Source organism: Panthera leo, chromosome D4 (assembly GCF_018350215.1).
Source record: "Panthera leo isolate Ple1 chromosome D4, P.leo_Ple1_pat1.1, whole genome shotgun sequence".
Classification (NCBI taxonomy): domain Eukaryota; kingdom Metazoa; phylum Chordata; class Mammalia; order Carnivora; family Felidae; genus Panthera; species Panthera leo.
This window is the reverse complement of record NC_056691.1, coordinates 50,972,667-50,996,107: the sequence shown is the minus strand read 5'-3', so window position 1 is coordinate 50,996,107 and position 23,441 is coordinate 50,972,667. Positions and strand designations below refer to the sequence as shown.

The 23,441-nt window shown below is 37.2% G+C and overlaps 1 protein-coding gene across 20 annotated transcripts in view; it reads left to right on the top strand.

The window, feature by feature from the left end:
* LINGO2 (leucine rich repeat and Ig domain containing 2) overlaps positions 1-21,764 on the top strand; it is a 441,629-nt gene extending 419,865 nt beyond the window's left edge. For all 20 annotated transcript variants that reach the window (XM_042913615.1, XM_042913614.1, XM_042913609.1 and 17 more), the window contains one exon: positions 19,124-21,764. In XM_042913615.1, the coding sequence (XP_042769549.1) occupies positions 19,159-20,979 (1,821 nt within the window). In that variant the 5' untranslated portion in view covers positions 19,124-19,158 and the 3' untranslated portion in view covers positions 20,980-21,764. The remainder of the gene's footprint in view (positions 1-19,123) is intronic.
* Positions 21,765-23,441: the final 1,677 nt, after the last annotated feature.

Genomic DNA, 23,441 nt, shown 5'->3' with positions numbered 1-23,441 from the left:
AGGAAGTTCTGTAAAATGAGGCATACCAGTATTTTGTACCCAATAACAATTTTAAAAAATCTATATTTAAGTAATCTCTACACCAAATGTGGAGTCTGAACTCAGGACCCCAAGATCAAGAGTTGCATGGTCTACCAACTGAGCCAACCAAACGCTCCTATACCCAGTAACAACTTTTTATAAGTGTAGTGGATCACATAAGGTTGATATACAAAATTGTATACAACATACAAAATATTGCCCTGGTTAATATATATATGGAGCTATTTAATTCAAAGCAGTTGGGTGTATTTACTATGCGTGATGGATCCAACACCAGCTTTGCAAAAGGCAATTGTTAATTTTTGACATACTATATAGATGTGCTGATAACACACTGTCAACAGGAAGTTGGCCCTGGTGGTAGTATTAACACCATGAAAATCATCAAAAAGTAAAAAACAACAACAACAAACATTTTTTTTCTTTGGAGAACAGGTTGTTAAACACTTACCAGCATACCACTGGTCGTATATTCCAAACCAAATACACACATTACACACATTTTTCCTGAATAGTGACTTCTAAGAAGGAAGATATTTTAAGTGGTACGTTACTAATATGGGCACATTAAGTAGAATGTTAATCACAGTATTGACTTCTTAACTTTAATCACTGAATTCTTGCCAGTAACCAAAAATGTAGATTAGACACACAGAATTTATCTCCTATCCCTTTGCTATTAAGTATCTAAATAATTATTTCTGTAGTCAACATCCCTAAAGCTAAAACACATGATTAGGGAAAGGTGTCCCCAGGTTCTTGTTCTTAGAGTCCTAGAATGGCGATCAGAAGCTGAGATCTGTAATAACTCCTCTGGCAACAGAATGAAGAATGTGGAGTGTATCTGGAGTAGGTTTGATAAGTTAATACCGTACTTTGCTTCTAAGTTTCTTGTCTTTGAGTGTTGTATCATTTCTTAAAATCAAGTCTCATTTTGGAATTTTCTAGCTTTAAATAGGCTTGGAATTTCCCCACATAATTAGGGCAAATATGTAAATAATCTCAACCTGTTGACCCTTTCTTTCCCTAAAATGATAAGAAATTTTCTCTTTACTTACATTAGTAATGGCTGCAGTTTCAATCTCTGAGTAAATTAAATGCATTCAATAGTATTTTAATTACCTACTCCTATGTCCCATCTTCTTTCTCCTTCATCTGTTGATGTACACTCAGGTTGCTTCCATATTTTGGCTCTTGTAAATAATGCTGCAATACACATAGGGATGCATATATCCTTTTGAATTAGTGTTTCTGTATTCTTTGAGTAAATACCCAGGAGTTCAATTACTGGATCATATGGTAGTTCTATTTTTATTTTTTTGAGGAAATTCCATACTGTCTGCCAAAGTAGCTACACCAGTTTGCATTCCCATCCATAGTGGAAGAGGGTTCCTTTTTCTCCACATCCTCCCCAACACTTGTCATTTCTTGTGTTGTTGATTTTAGCCATTCTGACAGGTGTGAGTTGGTATCTCATGGTGGTTTTCATTTGCATTTCCCTGATGATGAGTGAAGTTGAGCAACTTTTCATTATCTTTTGGCCAACTATATGTGGTCTTTGGAGAAATGTCTGTTCATGAGTTTTGCCCATTTTTAATTGGATTATTTGTTTTATTGGGGTTTTGAGTTGTATAAGTTCTTTATATATTCTATATACTAACCTTTTGTTACTAACCTACTCCCTGTTAACCCCAAACTGATGGTCAAGAATTCAATTTGGTAATTAGAGAAGTGTTTTTAGATGGAACTTTTACTGCTATCCTAATCCCTGAATGAAAACATGCAATACCATGTGGCAATGAACACATTTACGGTGACCAGCATTGTATGGATGGTGTTGAAGGTTTTTCAAGGGATTTCACAATTTGTAGAATTTCATTCTACAAAACTACACTGACCCCCTACCCCCAGCACTCTAAAGCCACTGAAAAGCTTTCTCTGAAAACCTGTTTAACTCCTAATAGAAGAGTGCAGAGAAACAAAAGATCTTCCATGGCAGCTGTTTTCCTCAGTCCTGACAGAAAGGGAAAGGGACCCAGATGGGGGCATCGTTGAGGATTGTAGCTCTGGGCAGCTGCTCTCCTGAATCCCAGCACAGCTGCCTAGGACCTTCATTCATTCTCTCAGGACCAGAAAATACAAAGCCAGCTCTCTCCCTTGGGAACACCAAAAATCTCCACTTGCATGAAAAATACAGTAAAGCCTTTCATTCTTTACATTGGCCTCACTGGTTTAAAAAAAAAAAAAAAGATACAAGAGTGGTGGTGGTGGTGAGTCCAGTTCAAATCACAGCATTTGCTTCCTGTATAACTCAGTGTTGCCCCAGGCCAGGTACTCTGGAATAGTGACTTGTTTGTGACAAACAGAAGTTGTTGGAGGAGTTTTAGGGGGATTTTTGAGCGGATAGAGAAAGGAGGATTTGGGGTGAGGAGGGGAAACGTTCCCTTGTTAAACCTGCAGAAAGTCTTTCTTTTGTCCCAGGTTTCCCAAACGTTGCTGTTCTCTTCAGGCAATTTTATCTAATTAACATCTATTTTTCACATCTTTACACAGTAATCACTGTTCAATTACTGGAACCCAGCTGCTGATGCTAAAAAGTACTGAAAAATCAAATTCCTACAATAAATCCTTAAATGCCCTCATCATCACCTAAATGAAGACAAAGCAATTTGATTCTTCAACTGCCCCCTCTTTTACCCATGTACCTTCATTCCCTTTTTATGAATCCTTTTGTGACTTTGGTTCTGTCCCAAACCCATTACTGAAGGCCACAAGGCAAGAGTCAAAAAAAAAAAAAAAAAAAAAAGGAATAAAAAAATATGAACAGGGGTGCACATGTGGCTCAGTTGGTTAAGGGAATGACTCTTGATTTCAGGTCATGGTCTCACAGTTTGTGAGTTCAAGCCCTGCGTGGGTCTCTGTGCTGACAGTGTTGAGCCTTCTTGGGATTCTCTCTGCCTCTCCCCGACACTCTCTCTCAAAAATAAATAAACTTAAAAAGAAAGACAAACCTGAACACGAACACAGAAGTTTCCATGTAAGGATAGTAAGGGATTTAAATATTTACATATTCTTTGCTTTTAAGGAATCAAACTAATTTTGAAGAGCATTTTATCTAAAGTTAATATTCATGTGTGTATTCGCTCCAGAGAATTTTACCCTCCAGAGGAAAAATGTTGTCATCCGTTTGCATGTTCTTTAAGTGTTAGCTTTATAAGAGATGTGGTCATTGAAATCTTTCCCAAAGGCATTACAAACTTGACTTATTAGATTGGTTAATAATTTTTATTTTATTAAAATTTGTTTAATGTTTATTTTTTAAGAGAAAGAGAGGATGGAAGAGGGGCAGAGAAAGAGTGAGAAACAGAATGCGAAGCAAGCTCCAGGCTCTGAGCTGTCTGCACAGAGCCTGATGCTTGGGCCCAAACCTACAAACTGTGAGATCATGACTTGAGCCAAAGTGAGACATTTAACTAAGCCACTCAGGTGCCCCCCAAATTTGGCCTTTTAAAAATTAATCACTGGGGCACTTGGGTGGCTCAGTTGGTCAAGCGTTTGACTTTGGCTCAGGTCATGATCTTGGGGTTTGTGAGTTTGAGTCCTGCGTTGGGCTCTGGCAGCTCAGAGCCTGGAGTCTGCTTCAGATAGTGTCACCCTTTCTCTCTGCCCCTCTTCCACTCACTCTCTCTCTCACTCTAAAAGATAAGTATTTTTAAAAAGGCCAAATAGAATTTTTCATATACATTATGTATATTTTACAACATGTTGGCTACCTTAAATCTTTGAGTAAGAGGAGAAGGAGGGGGAGGTAGAAGGGGAGAAGGAATAAAGTAGAACAAGAAAAAAAAGGAAAATGGAAAGAGGGATTAGAAAAGAAAGATAGTGACTTTTTATGTTATTGATGTGAAAAAATGCAGTTATGCAGTGTAGTTATAAAACTTACAGTGAGACTTTGCTATTTTAAGTTAAAAACAAAGGGAGAACCAAGATTTGCTGAGGGCTTCCTACATGCCAACCATGTTGTGTGCTTCAACTCATTTAAAAACCTCAACAAATAGTTGAAAAATATGTATTATCTTTGACCTTAGGAAACAGGCTCCCTGGGTTTAAGTGCCATGATTAACAGAATTAATCAGCAGTTATAAGATCAGGCATTGGAACCTTTCTGTGCTGTTTCCATGATGTGTTTCTGTTTCCATGGCATGCCTTTATGTCTATGATTTCTTGATCATTGGTTGTGAATTCCAAGTCTTTGAGCATGAACTCAGCCCCTAATTATGAAATGGCTGATATGAAAATAGCACAGCCCATTATCCAGAATTTCTCACATTGGACTTCAAAACAACAATGGAGAGACAAAGGCAACATATTTCCTCAAGGGATAACAGAATTCATAAGCATCTCTCTTCTCACAGCAAAAACAACACAAAAATCAGTGATGTTTAGTTGGGGTTAAAATACAAACTCCTTACTATTATAGTCTTTTGGCTGTAAAGATAGCATAGCCCTCAAAAGACAGGAGAATTTTCTTGATTCTAACCCCATACCTCTTACTTGATCTTAGAGAGGTTTTTCCTAAAACTATATTAATCAAGATGAAACAAATATATTTTTCTTCAGATTTACATTGAAAGTACTCAGTTTTGAGATCAGCCTCCAGTATAAAAAATGTTACAGCGGAACCCCAGAATCCAAGGGAAACACCGACATATGGCTATGAGGAAGGAAATCTATATGCTTCCAGGATAGTGGCCATGTATCCTTCTTTGCCTTGGGCAGTGTTTTCACCTCTTACCCAGCATTATTATGAATACTGCCTCCACCCCTTTACAGAAGTGTCCCAGTTTGGGTGGTGTACTCTGTGGCCATTCTATCTATGGAAAACCTATATCACCAGAGCAAACACAAATGTGTTTCCCACCTTGGGTTTTGCCATGCTGAGAACATGCAATATTAATACACCCTTATGAGACCTTAGTAAAGCTAAAACCAGTAAGTTATATAATGAATGTTACTTATTTAATCTATAAAATATGTTGAGAAGTAACAGTTCTTTGTCCCTCTGCTATGGTGGATTCTGTGTCTTTGCAAAGATAGATGGAGGAGGTTAAGCTAGACTATGTAGTCAGTGACAGACTTGAGTTTGAATCCTAGCCCTACCACTTACTGCATGAATGGCCTTGATCTAGTTGCTCAGACTTCCCTAAGCCCCAATTGCATATTCCATTAAGGACAGAGAAATAATGGGAGGACACCTGTTGGGATGAGCACTGGATGTTGTATGGAAACCAATTTGACAATAAATTTCATAAAAAAAAAATAGAAAAGAAATAATACCACCTGTCACCCAGAGTTGTTGTTGTTGTTTAATTTACATCCAAATTAGTTAGCATAAGTTGAAGTTTTTTTAATTATTTTTTTAATGTTTGTTTATTTTTGAGAGAGCAAGAGACAGAGTGTGAGTGGGGGAGGGGCAGAGAGAGAGGGAGACACAGAATCTGAAGCAGGCTCTAGGCTCTGAGTCGTCAACACAGAGCCCAATGTGGGGCTTGAACCCTCGAACCACTAGATCATGACCTGAGCAGAAGTCAGATGCTTAACTGACTGAGCCACCCAGGCATCCCCAGAGTTGTTTTTAACAAAGTAACTGGGCTTTAGCGCCAGAAAGACCTCAGCTGAAATCCCACTTCTACCCCTTCTTTGCTGTATAACCTTGTACAAGAAAATTGACCTAGAACTCAGTTTCGACATCTCTATAAGATGGTAAGGAGAACAGTTTCTCTCTCAGTGGAGGTTGTCTTGAGGACTGAAGAATATAGTGCATATTCAGGTAAGCATGTCATAAATTTATTACCATTATTTTGAAATGTAAAATGGGACAGTCCTTAATAAGGCCTATAAATAAATTGTACCAGAAATTTAGTTAGTATTGACTTTTTTTTTTCTGGCCACACATTATTAGGTACTAATAGGCCTAGTTTAAATCAGTTTTCTTATCAAAATACCAAATTAAGGTTTCACTTGCTTTCAAATACTCAAGTTTTCACACAAACATAACACTAATTATACCCTTGAAGTGGCTGAACTAAAACCTCAAATGACATTGTTTTCCATAAAACAAAGTTGGAATTGCTACAATCCATTACCTTATGCAAGCTATTTTAAATGCTGAGCTCTTTCATACTTTGTTTTTGACTGTAATTTTTAGTCATGAAAATTTGGGTTTGCTGAGTCATTTATTAGTTTTCTTTCAAGACAATTTATCCAGATGAGGTTAATTAGCAGGTAATATGATTCCCTAGGACTCTAGGAAATGTTTACCAAAATACAAATCAACTGGCAAATACATACAAGCTTCCCTAATACATGTGACTATACACACACACACTTTATACAGTGTATACACACACATACTTTATACAGTATTACCATGTATAGTGTGTTTGTATGTAGTGTGCGACTATAATCTCCAAAGAGATAAATAGGTATCAACTCACATGCACACATGTGTATAGGTATACATATAAAGTTCTCATCCCTTTGTATATATTTGCAACTGAAAGAAATAAACCAAGAAATCAATTAAGATGTGATTTCTCAGTTCCCTCATAGGAAGTAACTCAAATGAAAGAAGAATATTCACTAATACTCTATCTGTACCAATTGGTGCCAAGCAGTAAGATGGAAAGCCATGCCCAGCACTGCACTGGGAGAGAGAGTGGGAGCATGGAAGGTAGAGAGTGTCCACAGAGGGCTGAGTGAGAGTTCCCATTCCAGCATCTGTCCCATGTTTGACTCCTACCGCTCTTACAGAATCCCAACACATGAAATGTCAGGAGCAAAAAGCCTGTTCCATAAGTCTTTAATGTATTTCCCCCAAAGTGTGCGATGCATTCCAATGCAATACTCTGAATTTAGATTGTACAAAACGTTTAGTAACCATGAATTAATAAGCATAAAGTTAGTGCCTTTTAACTTTACCATGCTCCTACTACAGTGAGGAGACTCAGTTTGAACACCTCTCTGAAGGAGAACAGGTCTCTGGTTCAGAACTTTGGAAAATAAGAAATTTTAGCTAGAAAATAGCCTTTTGCTTCCATTGTATGTTTTTTTAATTCTTTTCCCTTTATTAATTTCCATTCTGATTCTCTATTTCAATTATACAGTAAGGGTGCCTGAGTGGCTCAGATGGTTAAACGTCTGACTCTTGGTTTCAGCTCAGGTCATGATCTCATAGTTCGTGGGTTTGAGCTCCACAGCAGGCTCTGTGCTGGCATCAGGAAACCTGCTTGGGATTCTCTGCCCCTTCCTTGCTCGCTCGCACATTCTCTCTCTCTCTCTCAAAATTTTTAAAGAAAATTTTGTGTTGTTTATCCTATTTACTGTATAGAGTCAACAAAAGTTAAGACAATGATAACAAGAATGACATTTGGAAACTGCTACTGTTATTATCACCTATCAGCAGAGGCTTACCACCTGCTTTGCTCAAGGTACTGCGCTGAGCAAAAGAGCACTGTCCTCCACCTTTCTTCCTTCATGAGACAAATAGGCAATAAAAAGCACATGTATACATGGAAAGATCTACTCTACAGGTCAGGCTGAGGCTTGTGGATGGTTCCCTTTCCAGCATCCATGACTTTGAGTCCTTCCTTTCTCACTTACTCTCCACCTGCAGTTTGAGCGTACCATGGTTAAGAAGTGCTATTCCAAGAAGGCAAATAGGTGCAACTTCAAGAACCTAGATTCTACTAGAGCAGATGAGACATGAGCATACCTAATACATGCAGGGGAATACTAAGATACTGACAAGCACTATGATAGTCACAGTGAAAACAGAAACGGTCACCAAAATGGGACTTAAATTCTTCCCTAACTTTGGAAGGCGACCCTTTAAGTAACTAATAAAAAACATAGCAGGTCATGTCAATATATCAGTTATCCACTAGCACAGAGGTTTGCTGTGATTGAATTTCAAAAGGTTTTCATCATGTTTTTATGTTGTTGTTTTTTTTTCAAAATTAGTGTAATATAATGGACATTGAAAACATTTGTTGAACAAGAAACAAATAGAATTGATAGATTGTGCTATGAGCAGTGGATATTCTGACACTTAACACTTTGGTGTACTTCTTTACAATCTTTCAATACCTAAGGGTATTTTTCCCTTCACTATATTCACAATAGAGATACAAATTCATATCCCACTTTGTTCAATTTACATTTTTTATGTAAAAATCTTTCAAGTTGTTAAGTATCTCCTATAACAATAGTTTTAATGCCTGCATAATAGTCAACGTGAGAAGATGAATCACAGATAATGAAATTACTTCTCCATGACTGGTCATGGTTTTATGCAATATTTGAATTTATTAAATAATGTAGTAACATGTGTCTTTGATGTTTAAAGTTATAATTTGATTCCAATTTGGGAGAATGATATTAATATCATTAATTTGTTTACTGGACAGAATTTCCTTACTAGACTACCAAATGTTTGAAAACAAGAATCCCATTTACTCATCTCTATGTCCCCAGCTCTGCCTTGCATGTAGAAGGTACCTAGTATATGTATATGGAGTTGAATTAAATATACTTTTTTCTTTGATAGTTTCCCCGCTCTTTTGCAGAGGGAATTTAAGAAATCACTTGGCAGTCATCAGTTGCTAAATGAAGGGAACCTCTACAACTATCTACTTAGACATTAAAATCTGTTATGAATGTCTTGGGATATAAAAATTACATACTCTTACATAGCCTGTTTACTGTATAGCTTTTTTGTTAAAAAACACAAAGCTGCATTTCACCTTCATTTTCTCATCTAGAAAGTAGCTGGAAAAATGTTAGAAATCCTGTCACCTAGGAATCTAATAATGACTTAGTATGAATTAAGAATAGAAAAATGGGAATTTTAGATGTGATTCTGTATCTGACAAAGATGGGTACATCACTAAATGCCACAATTGAACCTTAGTGTAGCAAGATATGATTGTTTTTCTAATGTGTAAAAAAGTCAGCTGAATGCAAAATTACATCAATGATATTTTAGATAGATGATAAGGTGATTTTCCAGATGTCTAAATCTTTTCTGGAATAATTTGTAAATAAGCTAATAATAGAAGCTTTAATATATCCTTGCATACTAGATTGATAATTAAGATCAATTAATATTTTTTTGGGAAGAGAATGGCTAGCTGCTTACCAAACCGATTTGCCAGCCTCCCATGCAGTCAGATGTGCCCATGAGACTGAGTTCTGGCTAAAGAAATGTGAGCAGTAATTACAAGTGCTATTGTCAGGTCTGGCTCTCTTACCCATAATCCTCCTTCTTTCTCCATATGGAATGGAAAGGACTTCAAAGATCTCAATGAGTGTGGAGACACAAAATACACAGGCACAAGTCCCTCGGTGTTTTAATGGAGCAGAACTAATAAACTACTGGTTTAAGCCCCTGGGATTTCAGGATTTATCTGTTACAAAAGCCTGCAGAAATTTATATTTGTTCATTTCCAGAATGTTCCAGATGGGATTTAAGACCGCTATCTTGTCTGAACAGCTTTAAATAAGAAAGGAGCTAAAATGTCTAGGTGCTTTCAGCACCAACTAATTAAAACTAGGTAATCTCCAGCAAGATTCCCCTTCATTCATGAAGACTCATACTTCAAAAAGAGTCCAGTTTTTCACAAGACAATAGATAAAAATCAAGAATTTAAAAGGGGAACTACTTAACAGAATTCTACTCCATTTGATTTTATTTTCCCAAGTAAAATTTAATAATCTTATGAAATAGAAATACTGGTCCTCTGTGGTCACTTCATAGAAAAGTGGACATTTCTTCATAGAAATGTGGACATTTCATAGAGTGGCCTGAGTGGATCTTGAGGACTGAGCAGTTAGTACAGAAAGGCAGGCAACATTTTATTTTTTTAACTCTACCTTCAGAGGGATTTAAATGACTAACCAGCAGGAATTTTTACCCTAGATTGCGGTTTCCTGAATTTTCTCATTTATGATATGAGATACCTAACCAAATCTTAACATCTACCTCAAAAGGTTAACCCAGTGCTTCCAGAAAACTTTCCCTGCAGGAGGGATAGACTTTTAGTACTCCCTTCAAGTAAGAAATTTTATATGTCTAAGAGCCATCATCTGTAATATTTCCCTTTCTCCAGATAAATAACAATAATAATTCTCAAGTAAATTCTCCAAATAAAGAACAGTAATAGCCAACATGTATGGAACTCTGACATCATATGCATATGACATTCTATTCTCACAATAACGGTAGGGTAGTTACTATAATTCCCATTTTAAGGTAAGAAAACTGAGAATAAGAGATAGTTCAGACTTAAACACTTTATTTTGTGTATCTGTCCTCTTAGCCATTACCTTATAATGCCATACAGATTTGAAGCACTGCATATCACATTTGTGAGGCCCTCAGCATCTTAGCCAACTACCCTTTAATAATATTAATTTCAAAGAGAGATCTCAAAGCTAGACAAAAAGCACTTTCATCTTTAAAAGGTTTAAGTAGAATGTGCATATTCTGTATGTCCAAGTATTTCTATGTAGGCCAAAAAAAACTCAGAACTGTGGGAGAAGAGCAAATAATTTGCATTTCAAAGAGATGAAAATAATCACAAGAACAGAGGGCTCTCCAATTTGAGGAAAGATTAAACGGAAACTATTAATTAATGACTTAAAACAAGCTCTGCTAATTGTTTACTAGTCACTTGAATACAAAATGAACTTGTGTTTTGAAATAGATACAGTCCAGTGGAAAATGGAATCAGAACCATGAAAAAAGACACCAAAGCATAGCCCGGAGGGAAAAATGAGGAAATTTTAAAAGGAAGCATTACTTTCTTAGTTGCTTAAATAGTTGCTATCTGAGATGAGTTGTATTTAGTCATACTATATGAGAAAGGATTAAAGGAGCACAGGATAAAAGTTAAGAGCTCTGCTATGAAGCTGAACAATTTTCATAGAAATGGTGGTGCCATTACTGATTAAGGCTATATGACCTTTGGCAAATGACTCAACCAACAAGCAGGGTAGAGACATAAGTGCTTCCAGAAGATGTGTGGAATCCTTCCTAGTCTTCCACTGTAGTTAAGGGCACATCATGACTTCTGACTTCTTCCTGAGAAATCTAGAGAATACATATTAGGCTAGACAGCCTCTTGTGGCAGAGTGGACGAAGTTGCCGCTGTATTGGGATTATCCTGCACTGACAGAGTTTTTCTGGGCAACTGAGTTTTCCCCATGCAAAATGAGAGCAATAAGCATGAGAGCACCAATACATGTCTCAGGTCCTTTCAAGAATGCCACTGGGACGTTAATGGGGCCTCAGCAAAAATTAGCTGGTGATTATTCCTAGGGACAGTGGCAGGAGTACTCCACAAGCCAGAATAGAGATTCACTCTTCCAGATCAAGGGAAATATAGCTGAGATAGCCTGTGATCATGTGAGTCCCAAAGAGCCCCGGAATTTGCCCCATAAGAGGAACCAGTTTTCAAATATCCCAGTCTCAGAGGACACTAAGTTATTTATAAAAGCTCCAGGTAAATAAGTTTCCTGATCTCTCTTGAATCAATTACAAAGGGACAATAGAAAAAAAAAATCTTAATATGCTGTCTGACTACATCTGTGAGTCCTGCTTGTTCAATTTACTAGTTGTATGACCATTTTATATTAATTTCATTGCATTAAATCATATTAACAGCTATTTTTCATACAGATAGATATTTGCAATTATCATTTGGTTTCAAGCCTACATAGATAATGTGAGTTATCTAACCAACTACAGATCAAAATGCTATCTTCAGGTATTTACACAATTGGCAATCTGCATGTAATTAAGTGAGGTATCTGCAGTAGTGGGTAACTATACACCTACCTACATGAGCCACTGAGTGATTTAATCATTACATTTGTGACTTGTGTTTAAAAAATATTATTTTGTAATATAAAAAACCATGGATGCTCTCCAAATCTTGCTTTCATGTTGGCTGTTTTCACTTTCTCCTTGAATGCTTTTCAGGTTGAGCCTCGATATTGAAAGTTTCTATTTCCACCCTACAAAAATTGAGTCAAGAGAAAAAGGTAAAAATACGATGCTTTGGAGGGTAATTGGAGATCAGGTAGAAGGATAAATTTTATTCTGTAGAAAGTTCAAATCCAGTGTACACAGGGGGTCCTTCAAAGAACATAGGTAACCCTCGTGAATTTCAAGACTTACACTAAAATTGATTTCTTAGTTTTCAAATGTCTTAAACAACTTTCACAGCTCTTCAGGATCTGATTTTAGCACAGACCTGAATTTCTGAATTTACAGTTCTAGACACCTTGACACTATCCCCGCAGGTGTATTTTGGACACCTTTTTCATTAAATCCTTTCTTTTTCTTCCCCACCTCCCTCAGCACCCACCTCTCTCTATTGCAAAATAGCTTTATTGGGGAAAAAAATCCTACCATTAGCTAGTGTGAACATTTAAAGAGATTTCTCTGCTCTCCATTTATTGTTTTTGTTCCCTTGTTCATCTGCCAGAAAACTAAATTAATCATAGGATTCCCAGCATAAACAATTTATCAATACCTTATCATCTATTAATCCAGCTGTTTGTTTTCTAAACTTACTTTTTAAACAACATCCAGCAACTATCACTTCTTTCCTTTACTGCTTGTTTTCTTAAATGTAGGCTGCTTAAAGCTTTCCATTTTTCCTTCTCACTGTATCATCCGTTTGAGGACCTTTTTCTCTAATATTCTCGCAGTCTGTACTCAGAGGAAATGCATGATTTGGCATTTTTTTTTTATTTGGCATGATTTCTCAACAAACCAAACCATTATCCCATTAAAAAATGATAATGACCACTGTTATCTATGTGCTAGGCACCTTATTACACTTATTCTCCTTTATTATCACAAATTCACAGAGAAGTTGAGAATCAGAGACATCATCTTCCTACTTATGTTCAACAGCTAACAAAGGTCAAACTCAGAGTGTGATCTAGGTATTTCTGGACCCACATTTTTGCTATTTCTGTTCCTTCTTTAAGTCTACTTCCTGATGTTTTAGTTTGTGTTTCTTACATTAATAGCACAAGCTCTAAAATAAATACCCAGCACACAAAAAGTCTAAGTATGAAAATATCCAACTTTATCTACTAGGTTTAGAAAGGTATAATCAGTGTACCTGAGAGTCCCTTTGATCAGAATTAATAGAAAGGCCCTAGTCAGCTCCCTACAGATTTTAGTTCCTGCTTTATTCTTAATGAAATGAAGTTCATCTTGTCAAACCTTGGTCACAGTCAGACATGACAAGAAAGCTTTGATTGTAAGGCTTCTGCTGACAGTGAAAGCTAAGTGGAGTCAGCAGTTGGCCCTTCTGGACTAAAAGTGAACAATATTTGTGATGAGAATAATAAAACACAGCCTTCCTACACAGTTTCCAAACTACATCAAAGAATGATGAGGAGATAAGGCCCCAAAGTACCTACTTCTGCCTCACTGAAAGACTATGGTAGATCGGGAAAGGTACTCCACATCTGATGGGAGCTTGTCTGCTGCCTGCTTGCTAAGTACTTACCCACCCTTCTACTGAAACCAAAATAACCAATTTTTAAGGAAAAAATTCCAGATACTATCCATCTTATTCAAGCTTTCTGATTAAATTGCAGCTATGACTGAAATTAGATACTGTCATTCCGTATGTTAGACACACTCAGCCAGATTAAGGGACGCAAACAATAAAAATTACTGGAACAAATCGGAAATAGAATGCCAGTTTTCTCCTTATCTAACTGGTGATATGCAGATTGGACAAACTCTGCCAAAGAAGATTAAACTCTCTAGTAGAATTTATAAAAAAAAAAAGAAAGAAAGAAAGAAAAGAAAACCTCACTTTTAACCTTCAATTCAAAATAAACTGAGAAATACAGAGTGTGTAATCAAACTTTTATCTAGAACATAAAGAGTCCTGCAGTTGTAATAGAAAATACACTTTCCCTTTTCTACCAAAGAAATACTTTAAAAGCATTTGAAAAACATTATTTTCAAGGAGTAAAACAGTACACTGCCCAGAGAACCCACACATCTTGGCCCACTGATGGACAATTTGAGGAAACCAGGAATTCCTCATCCAGTAACTCTCCTTAAGCTTGCCATCTCAATGGATGACACTAAGTCCTATCCAGTTGACAAAAGGCTAGAAATCATCTTGGCATCTTCTTCTATATCTCTCATAGCCCATCCATAACTAAATCATTTCTAAACACATATTGAGTCTGTCCATTTACCCAAACCTATTCCTATGGCCCTAATCGAGACCACTTTTATTCTGGCTTGAATGAATTTAACAGCTTCCAGAGTTTCAACTTTTTCCCTCCTGCCTATCTATTTTTCATGCTGCAGTCAGATTAATCGTCCCCAAATATAAATCTGATCATATCACCCTTTTGCATAAAACACTTTAATGGCTTTCTGTTGCCCTCAGGATAAAGTGCACACAGCTTATCACAGTTTACAAGCCCATTCTAAATCATTCCTCTAATTACCTCTTCAGCCTCTTTTCTATTTCTCTCCTGTATTTGCTCCATCTATTTTGGATTACTTTAATTCTCCAATCACTGAGTGTTTCCACTGTGTCCATGCCATTGTACTGTTTTCTGTGCCTAGAAATCACTGTATCTCTCTCCATGAAGGATGATGTTGGAGGGGAGGGGATGGAAATGGAAATACACTGTTGCAAGGTTACCATGTATTTTGCCTAAAGCAATTTGATAACAACTCTAAATAGATTGTGATAAATTAAAGATGTGTACTGTAATCCCTAGAGCATTAAATAAAAATAATGTACATAAATATAGAGAAAGTCAAAAGAATTGAAATGTTATACTAAAAATAGATTAAGATGAGAAAGGAACAAAAAATTCAAATAGTGACCAATAGACAACAAATAGCAAAATGGCACCCGAGAATGCAATCAGAATGTAAGTGGAGAAAGCAATCTAACAGAAGGCAGAGATTGCAGAGATCATGAAATTGATTCAAAAGTGAGAACTAGCCACATGCTGGCTCTAAAAGAAACTACAAAGACACAAATAAGTTTAGAGTTGAAGGATGGAAAAAGATATACCATAAAAACATTAAGCTCAAGAAAGCTAGAGTGGCTATATTAATCATTCAAAATGAGTTGAAGACAATGAGTATTATCAGAGACCAAGATGGACTCTTTCTAATCATAAAAGATCTGTAAAACAATCTCAGTAAATTTCAAAAGATTGGAAGGTGCAGAGTAGTTCTCTGACCACAACAGAATTACATAAATAAAATAAAGATTCTAGAAAAGATCTACCTAAATACTTGGAATAAGCTAACTCAACCCTAAATCATCCATGGGTCAAAAAAGAACAAAGTAAATTAGAAAAATATTTTCAATGAATAATTATACACACACACACACTAAAACTTCTGAAATGCAGTTAAAGCAATGCATGGATTTATAGTTTTAAAAGCTTGTATTAGAAATGAGAAAGGTTCAAAATCAATGATCTAGGGTTCCACCCAATGAAGATAAGAAAATAAAAAGAGCAAAGTGAACCCAGATGAACCTGTACCAAACATCCATCTATGTATATTAAATTATTTCCTTATGATAGATCTTCAGAAAAAAAAAAATTGTTCATCAGATCCACCCTCCACTTGAAGCATGGATATGTTTATTGGCATAGACTGTGGTGATGAATTCACGGATGTGTACTTATCTCCCAACTCATCAACTTGTATGTCTTAAATATACCCAGTTTTTTGTATGTCAATCTCACCTCAATAAAGTAGTTTTTAAAGATTAAAAGTTAGGGGGCACCTGGGTCACTCAGTCAGTTAAGCATCCGACTTTTGATTTCAGCTAAGATCATGATCTCATGGTTCCTGAGATGGAGCCCCTCATGGGGCTGCATGCTGATAACTCAAAGCCTGCTTGGGATTCTCTCTCTCCCTCTCTTCTGCCCCTCCCCCACTTGCAGGTGAGCATGTGAGCACAAACTGTCATGCTCTCTAAATAAATGGAAAAAAAACTTTAAAAAAATCACAAGTTAGGAAAAAAAATGGTTCAAAGGGATGAACATATGGAACTGAGATATATTTAAGTTTAATGTATCAAGTAACCTTCATCATTGTTCTCCCTGAACTTCTTGAAGGTTGTCTCAGCTTGTATTTCTTCTATCAGTTCCTTCTACTCTTGTTAATTCTGGATAAAAGGAATTACTAAACTTTGTTAATATGAAAGGTAAAAATGATATGCCCCTGTTGCTTAATTTACATTTCTTCTCTTATACCCATGATGTTGGTCACCTTTTCATATATTGATTAGCTGTTTTAAGTTTGTATTACATTCATTGCCTCATTTTCCATTGACATTTACCTCTTTTCCTTGAAGATTAATAAGAGCTGTTTATTTAATACTATCTTTAATCCCTTATCTATTATGACTCTATTCTCCAATTTGACAATTGCCTTTGGGTGTTGAATAGATATGCTGTTTATTCGTTTGTTATGCTATTGTTTTTTAAATACATACAATCAAATAGATCATTTTCTTTCACAGTTTCTAGCTTTATTCCTAGAAAATGCCTTTCAGCTCTATTAAAAAATTATTGAATTTCCTCCTAACACATTATTTGTTCATGCATTTTAGTTCTCAATTCATCTAGAATTTATTTTATTGGAACAAGTCGTGTAACTTTTCCCACTAAATAGCCAAACATTTATATTTTTCTCACTAAATTAACATGCCACCTTTTACCTATACTAACTTTTCAGATATACTTATATATAATTCCTTATTTTCTGTTTCATTGACTCCATTTTTGTGTATCATGCTGTTTTATTATTGTAGTTTTACAACTTATATTTAAATATCTTGTAGAGTAAGTCTATTGCCATTACTATTGTTTAATATTTTTTTTTAACATTTATTTATTTTTGAGACAGAGAGAGACAGAGCATGAACGGGGGGGGGGGGGGGGGCGGGCAGAGAGAGAGGGAGACACAGAATTGGAAGCAGGCTCCAGTCTCTGAGCCATCAGCCCAGAGTCTGACGCGGGGCTCGAACTCATGGACCGTGAGATCATGACCTGAGCTGAAGTCGGACGCTTAACCGACTGAGCCACCCAGGCGCCCCTATTGTTTAATATTTCTAATTACTCACTTTATCTTCTTTGAAATGAACTTAAGAATATTCAAATCCAAAAATATTATCTCTGTGACATATGTATATATTGAGAAACAATGTCTTTATAATATTGAATCTATTAAAATACATAGTATATGTCTCTTTTTAGTAAGTTTTGTTTTCTCAAGACTGAATATTTGTCGCATTCTATGTATTTCTCATTAAAATTTATTCTGAGGTACTTAACTTTCTCAGAGGTGCCATGACTATTCATTTGCGACTATGTTTTCTAAATGTTTTTATTTTGTAACATGTTAATTTACTTATTCTCCTATTCTAATTATTTTTGGGTTATTTGCTTTGATTTTCAAGGTAGACATTAATTTACCAACAATGATAGTTTTACCGTTGTCTTTTCCAATAATAATAATTCCTGTGTTTCTATATAATTGATGTCGTTAGCACTTTCTCAATCTTTGCCTTGTTTCTACATTTGGGAGGCATTCCTCTAGTGATCCACCGTTAAGTTTGATCCTAGTTATTTTTCACAGATACATTTATGTGGATGTAGACATAGCTTTACATGTATAACATATATGTAAACACTGTGATTGGAGAATGTACTTTTAATTGCTCTTGTACAATCTAGGAGTGAATATTAAAATTGATCAATAACTTTTTATCTACAAATATTGGTTTTCACTACTGAGACTTATAACAGAAAAGGTGTTTGTGGATGAAGTGTATGCCTCAGGATCTCATGTCGAGAAGCAAAGCTCAACAACACATCTTTTGCTCTTCACATGAACAGCGAGTTCAGTGTCTGTTAACTATCTCCAGTTAAAGCATACTCATTTCCAACATCATCTGATGCCTATTTAATTGCAGTTGAACATGTTCACTGGGTTGGAATTTAATATGAAAGTTCATTTATTTTTTTTTTCTTAAAAGTATGACTCTTTACACTCTTCACTATGTAACCCCCAATTTTTTTTTTGTTCTTTATTTGAGAGAGAGAGAGAATACATACTGGGGAGGGGCAGAAAGAGAGAAACCCAAGCATGCTCCATGCTGTCAGTTCAGAGCCCAAGGTCAGGCTCAAACTCACAATTGGGAGGTAAAGACCTGACTGGAAATCAAGAGTCAGATGCTTAAATAACTGAGCCACCCAGCTGTCCGTGTAACCCAAATTCTTAAAGAAAGCATTTTCATCATCATAGTAGCCATTATGGTGCCTTGTTTCTGCCTCTCCCCTATAATTAAAATACCAAGAATATGAAGATATGTTTAAGATCTTTCTGCTTACCTCAAAAAAGAAAACCCCTTCATAAATTAAGACGGACTGAATTCTGAAGGATGTATACCTTCTAACTGAAAGTTTTTAATAGAAAGTTTATATATGAAGCAAAGAAAGCCCCAACCTCTTATAGTGGATGTACCTTTGTTTGTACTTTGAACCTCAGAGCCTGACATTGAATGAAGCTTCTATTAGCTTCATTCTGAACAGAGGATGATATCCCAACATTAGAGACACAAACAAGGATTCAAACTGAATAGGTTTCCTCTTAACCATTGACCTCTGTTGTTGTTGTCTGAGTTCAAAATAGAGCCTTTTGTGAAATATATGCTGTTGGGCCTCACAGTCTCTGCCAGTGTCTCTCTTTCATTGTCAAATACTGACATTGTCATAAGTATAGGATGCTATTAATATTATCACCCTCATTTTACAGCCAAGAAAACCAAACTACAGGGAGCAAAACAACTTACCTCATGTAGCAATAAGGGCAGCTCTCAGCTTTCAACCCACATGGGTGTGATTCCGTATCCAGGGTCCATTCCATTGTACTTGCTGGATCTACCTATCCATGTCCAAACTCAACTTCTCGTGCTCCTTTCTCCTGCAGGCCCGTGACCGAGGTGTAGACTAAGAAGTGGAGTCATGCTTCACACCGCCATATCATGTTGGCAGCCATTCCTGGGTCTGGCTGTGGTGTTACTCTTCATGGGATCCACCATCGGCTGCCCTGCTCGCTGTGAGTGCTCCGCCCAGAACAAATCTGTTAGCTGCCACAGAAGGCGGCTGATCGCCATCCCAGAGGGCATTCCCATCGAGACCAAAATCTTGGACCTTAGCAAGAACAGGCTGAAAAGTGTCAACCCTGAGGAATTCATATCATATCCTCTGCTGGAGGAGATAGACTTGAGTGACAATATCATCGCCAATGTGGAGCCAGGAGCATTTAACAATCTCTTTAACCTTCGTTCCCTCCGCCTAAAAGGCAATCGCCTGAAACTGGTCCCTTTGGGAGTATTCACGGGGCTATCCAACCTCACCAAGCTGGACATTAGTGAGAATAAGATTGTCATTTTACTGGACTACATGTTCCAAGACCTTCATAACCTGAAGTTTCTAGAAGTGGGGGACAATGATTTGGTTTACATATCACACAGGGCCTTCAGTGGGCTGCTGAGCTTGGAGCAGCTCACCCTGGAGAAATGCAACCTAACAGCAGTACCAACAGAAGCCCTCTCCCACCTCCGCAGCCTCATCAGCCTGCATCTGAAGCATCTCAATATCAACAATATGCCCGTGTATGCCTTTAAAAGATTGTTCCACCTGAAACATCTAGAGATTGACTATTGGCCTTTACTGGATATGATGCCTGCCAATAGCCTCTATGGTCTTAACCTCACATCCCTCTCCATCACCAATACCAACCTGTCCACTGTTCCCTTCCTTGCCTTTAAACACCTGGTATATCTGACCCATCTTAACCTCTCCTACAATCCCATCAGCACTATCGAAGCAGGCATGTTTTCTGACCTGATCCGCCTTCAGGAGCTCCATATCGTGGGGGCCCAGCTCCGCACCATTGAGCCTCACTCCTTCCAAGGGCTCCGCTTCCTTCGTGTGCTCAACGTGTCTCAGAACCTACTGGAAACTTTGGAAGAGAATGTCTTCTCCTCCCCTAGGGCTTTGGAGGTCCTGAGCATCAATAACAACCCGCTGGCCTGTGACTGCCGTCTCCTCTGGATCCTGCAGCGGCATCCCACTCTGCAATTTGGCGGCCAGCAGCCCATGTGTGCTGGTCCAGACACCATCCGTGAGAGATCCTTCAAGGATTTCCACAGCACTGCCCTTTCTTTTTACTTTACCTGCAAAAAACCCAAAATCCGTGAAAAGAAGTTGCAGCATCTGCTAGTGGATGAAGGGCAGACGGTCCAGCTAGAATGCAATGCTGATGGAGACCCTCAGCCTGTGATTTCCTGGGTGACCCCTCGAAGGCGTTTTATCACCACCAAGTCCAATGGAAGAGCCACCGTGTTGGGCGACGGCACCTTGGAAATCCGTTTTGCCCAGGATCAAGACAGTGGGATGTATGTTTGCATCGCTAGCAACGCCGCTGGGAACGACACCTTCACAGCCTCTTTAACGGTGAAAGGATTCACTTCAGATCGCTTCCTTTATGCCAACAGGACCCCTATGTACATGACTGACTCCAATGACACCATTTCCAATGGCACCAATGTCAATACCTTTTCCCTGGACCTTAAAACAATACTGGTATCTACAGCCATGGGCTGTTTCACATTCCTGGGAGTGGTTTTATTTTGTTTTCTCCTCCTTTTTGTGTGGAGCCGAGGGAAAGGCAAGCACAAAAACAGCATTGACCTTGAGTATGTACCCCGAAAAAACAATGGTGCTGTTGTGGAAGGGGAGGTGGCTGGACCCAGGAGGTTCAACATGAAAATGATTTGAGGGTCTACCATTCACACTATTGTTTCTGTGTCATTGTGGGTAACCAGTGAGACAGCTGGCACAGTGAATTACCAGGTTAAAAGGCAGCCAAGTACAGCTGCCCCTGTGTCAAAGCAGGGTCCATGGAACCAGGAGGACTTCTTATGGAGACTCTCCACCTACAGGCAGGCAGACATGTGTCAGAGCCCTTCACAGTGGGATACTAATTGTTTGCATTGCAAATATTGGCATTCTGGGGATCTCAGTAATGAACCTGAACCTTTGGCTCATGCTCATGGACAATTACTCAACATTTTCTACCACTGCAAAAACAAAAGAAAAAAAAAATAAAAAGGAACAACCTACAATGTAGGATTTACATATTAAAAAGACACATTTGTCTAAAACATACTCTACAGAAAAATTTGTATCTCTGATTATCATTTGCTAAAGCCTTGCATCATACCATATTGTTGATTCAGCACCACAAAGAAATCAATATATTCTTTACTCTTTTTTTTTGAAACATATATGCTGTATATGTTTTAAAGCAATATGAATGAGAGGTTGTGCTTTTAGTTACTCACCATTATAGATCCAAGTGTGATTTCACCTTCCTTTACATAGAGATGACCCTGAGACTAGATCCCTGGAGTTATGGGCGGAGATATGTGGAATGAGGAGTTTGTCTGATGTAGGATGCCAAGAAATAGGACCCAAGGAAAAACTGCTCAACTCTGTTAACTTCTGTTACTATAAATAAAGGCATGTGCCTAGTTTTGATACAGAATGGAATATTTTTTATACTTGTGATATCACACTGGACCAGTTTACTGTAACAAAGCCCTTGGTTTCTCCAGAAGGTTGTGTGCCACTAGTTGTACCTGTAAAATGCAAGGTAGGTGTTAATAATGAAGATGATCCATTTAAACACAACTTGATTTTACTTTCATCAGTTGAGACTAATGGGTTAATAGGAAATCGAAGCGCATATAGTCGTTGTATATACTCATACGGTGATAATTTACCTTGTAGCTGAGATCAACAATTCGATGTTCAAAAGCTCTCTGGATGAAAAGGAGTTTTTCTCAGATGCCAACACAAACCAGGGTGATCCAGGCATACCATGATGTTAATGCAACTGAGGATCTGTTACAATGATAGCTGTCTGAAGGCTGGATTGCTGCCAGGAAATATCTAGCTACCATTCTGATGTTTTCTATTCAACTATTTACTGTACATACAGTATTATCTTGAATGGGTAACTTCAGGGTTTTTTCCCTGCTTCCTTTATTTTGAAAATTATCTTGTGTACACAAGAAGTATTGATCTTGTTTATAGAGAGGTGAGGAAAAAAAGGTGAATTAAACAGCACTTAGTTTTTTCTCAGTGAGGAAAAACTAAGATCACTAGCCCTACAAATATGTTAAATGGTGCAGATACTTTTACCCCTCTAACCCAAGAATCTCTGTCCAATTCAGTTTGTATTAATGATTGTTACTTAAAACATAGTTTTAAAAAAAAAATGGCATCCTGCCACTACCACCAATTATCTGGTTCAAATGAGCCATAATTCCATTTGGCTAAATGTTCAGTGAATGATTTTCAAGGCATATATTCATATGACCTGAGAAAGCACTGAATATAGAGTGTATTCATGAAATATCTATTTAATCAGCAAAAGATAGGAAATGTCTATACTTTCTACATTTTGAGAGGGACCTGAAAATGAGCCCCCTTTTGGACAGTGAATAGGAGCTGAGGTTTGGTTCTTGACATAACTGATTGGGGGTATGACGTTCAAAATGCTGGCTTTTTTTTTTTTTTTTTTTTTTAGCATTTGAAATTTTGAGGAGCTTCAATAAAATTAAATTGACCCCAATAAAAAAGTGACAGGTCTAGAAATTGTTTTGCCAGTTGGATAGTAGCACAGTAAAACCCCTTTCTCCCTTAATAAAGGGTAGAAATGAGATAGAAAGATTGAAGAATTGCCTGTTTAAGTCATTTTTCATTTGACTTTCCTAGTGATTATCATCGATCTTTTAGAAATTCATTTTCCACTCATGGCAATTACTTTATATTATATATCCAATAATACAGATCAAGATTTTTCTGCAATTTCTATTTCTTGTGTGCAGGTGGAATGCAATCTTTCAAACTGAAAAGAGAACAAACTGGAGGGCTAGTCTTTCAAAACTTAATAGAAAATACTTCATCTTATTGTCCAACAAAAGAGAAAACACTGAGCAATTAAAAAAAGGGCTTTTCGATTCTGCTATTTTCTGTTAAAAGTTAACCAAACACAGCTTAGTCAAATGAAATTGGATTAAAGTTAACCCATCCATGAAAGAATTAAAAGATTTTGTGATTATTCCATTGGAAGAAGAAAGACTGCACTTTTTCAGGGGCTTCCATACCCTGATCTGTGGAATAATATGTATTTAAGATATTAACAAGCACTGTTCCAAAAGAAATCTGATAGA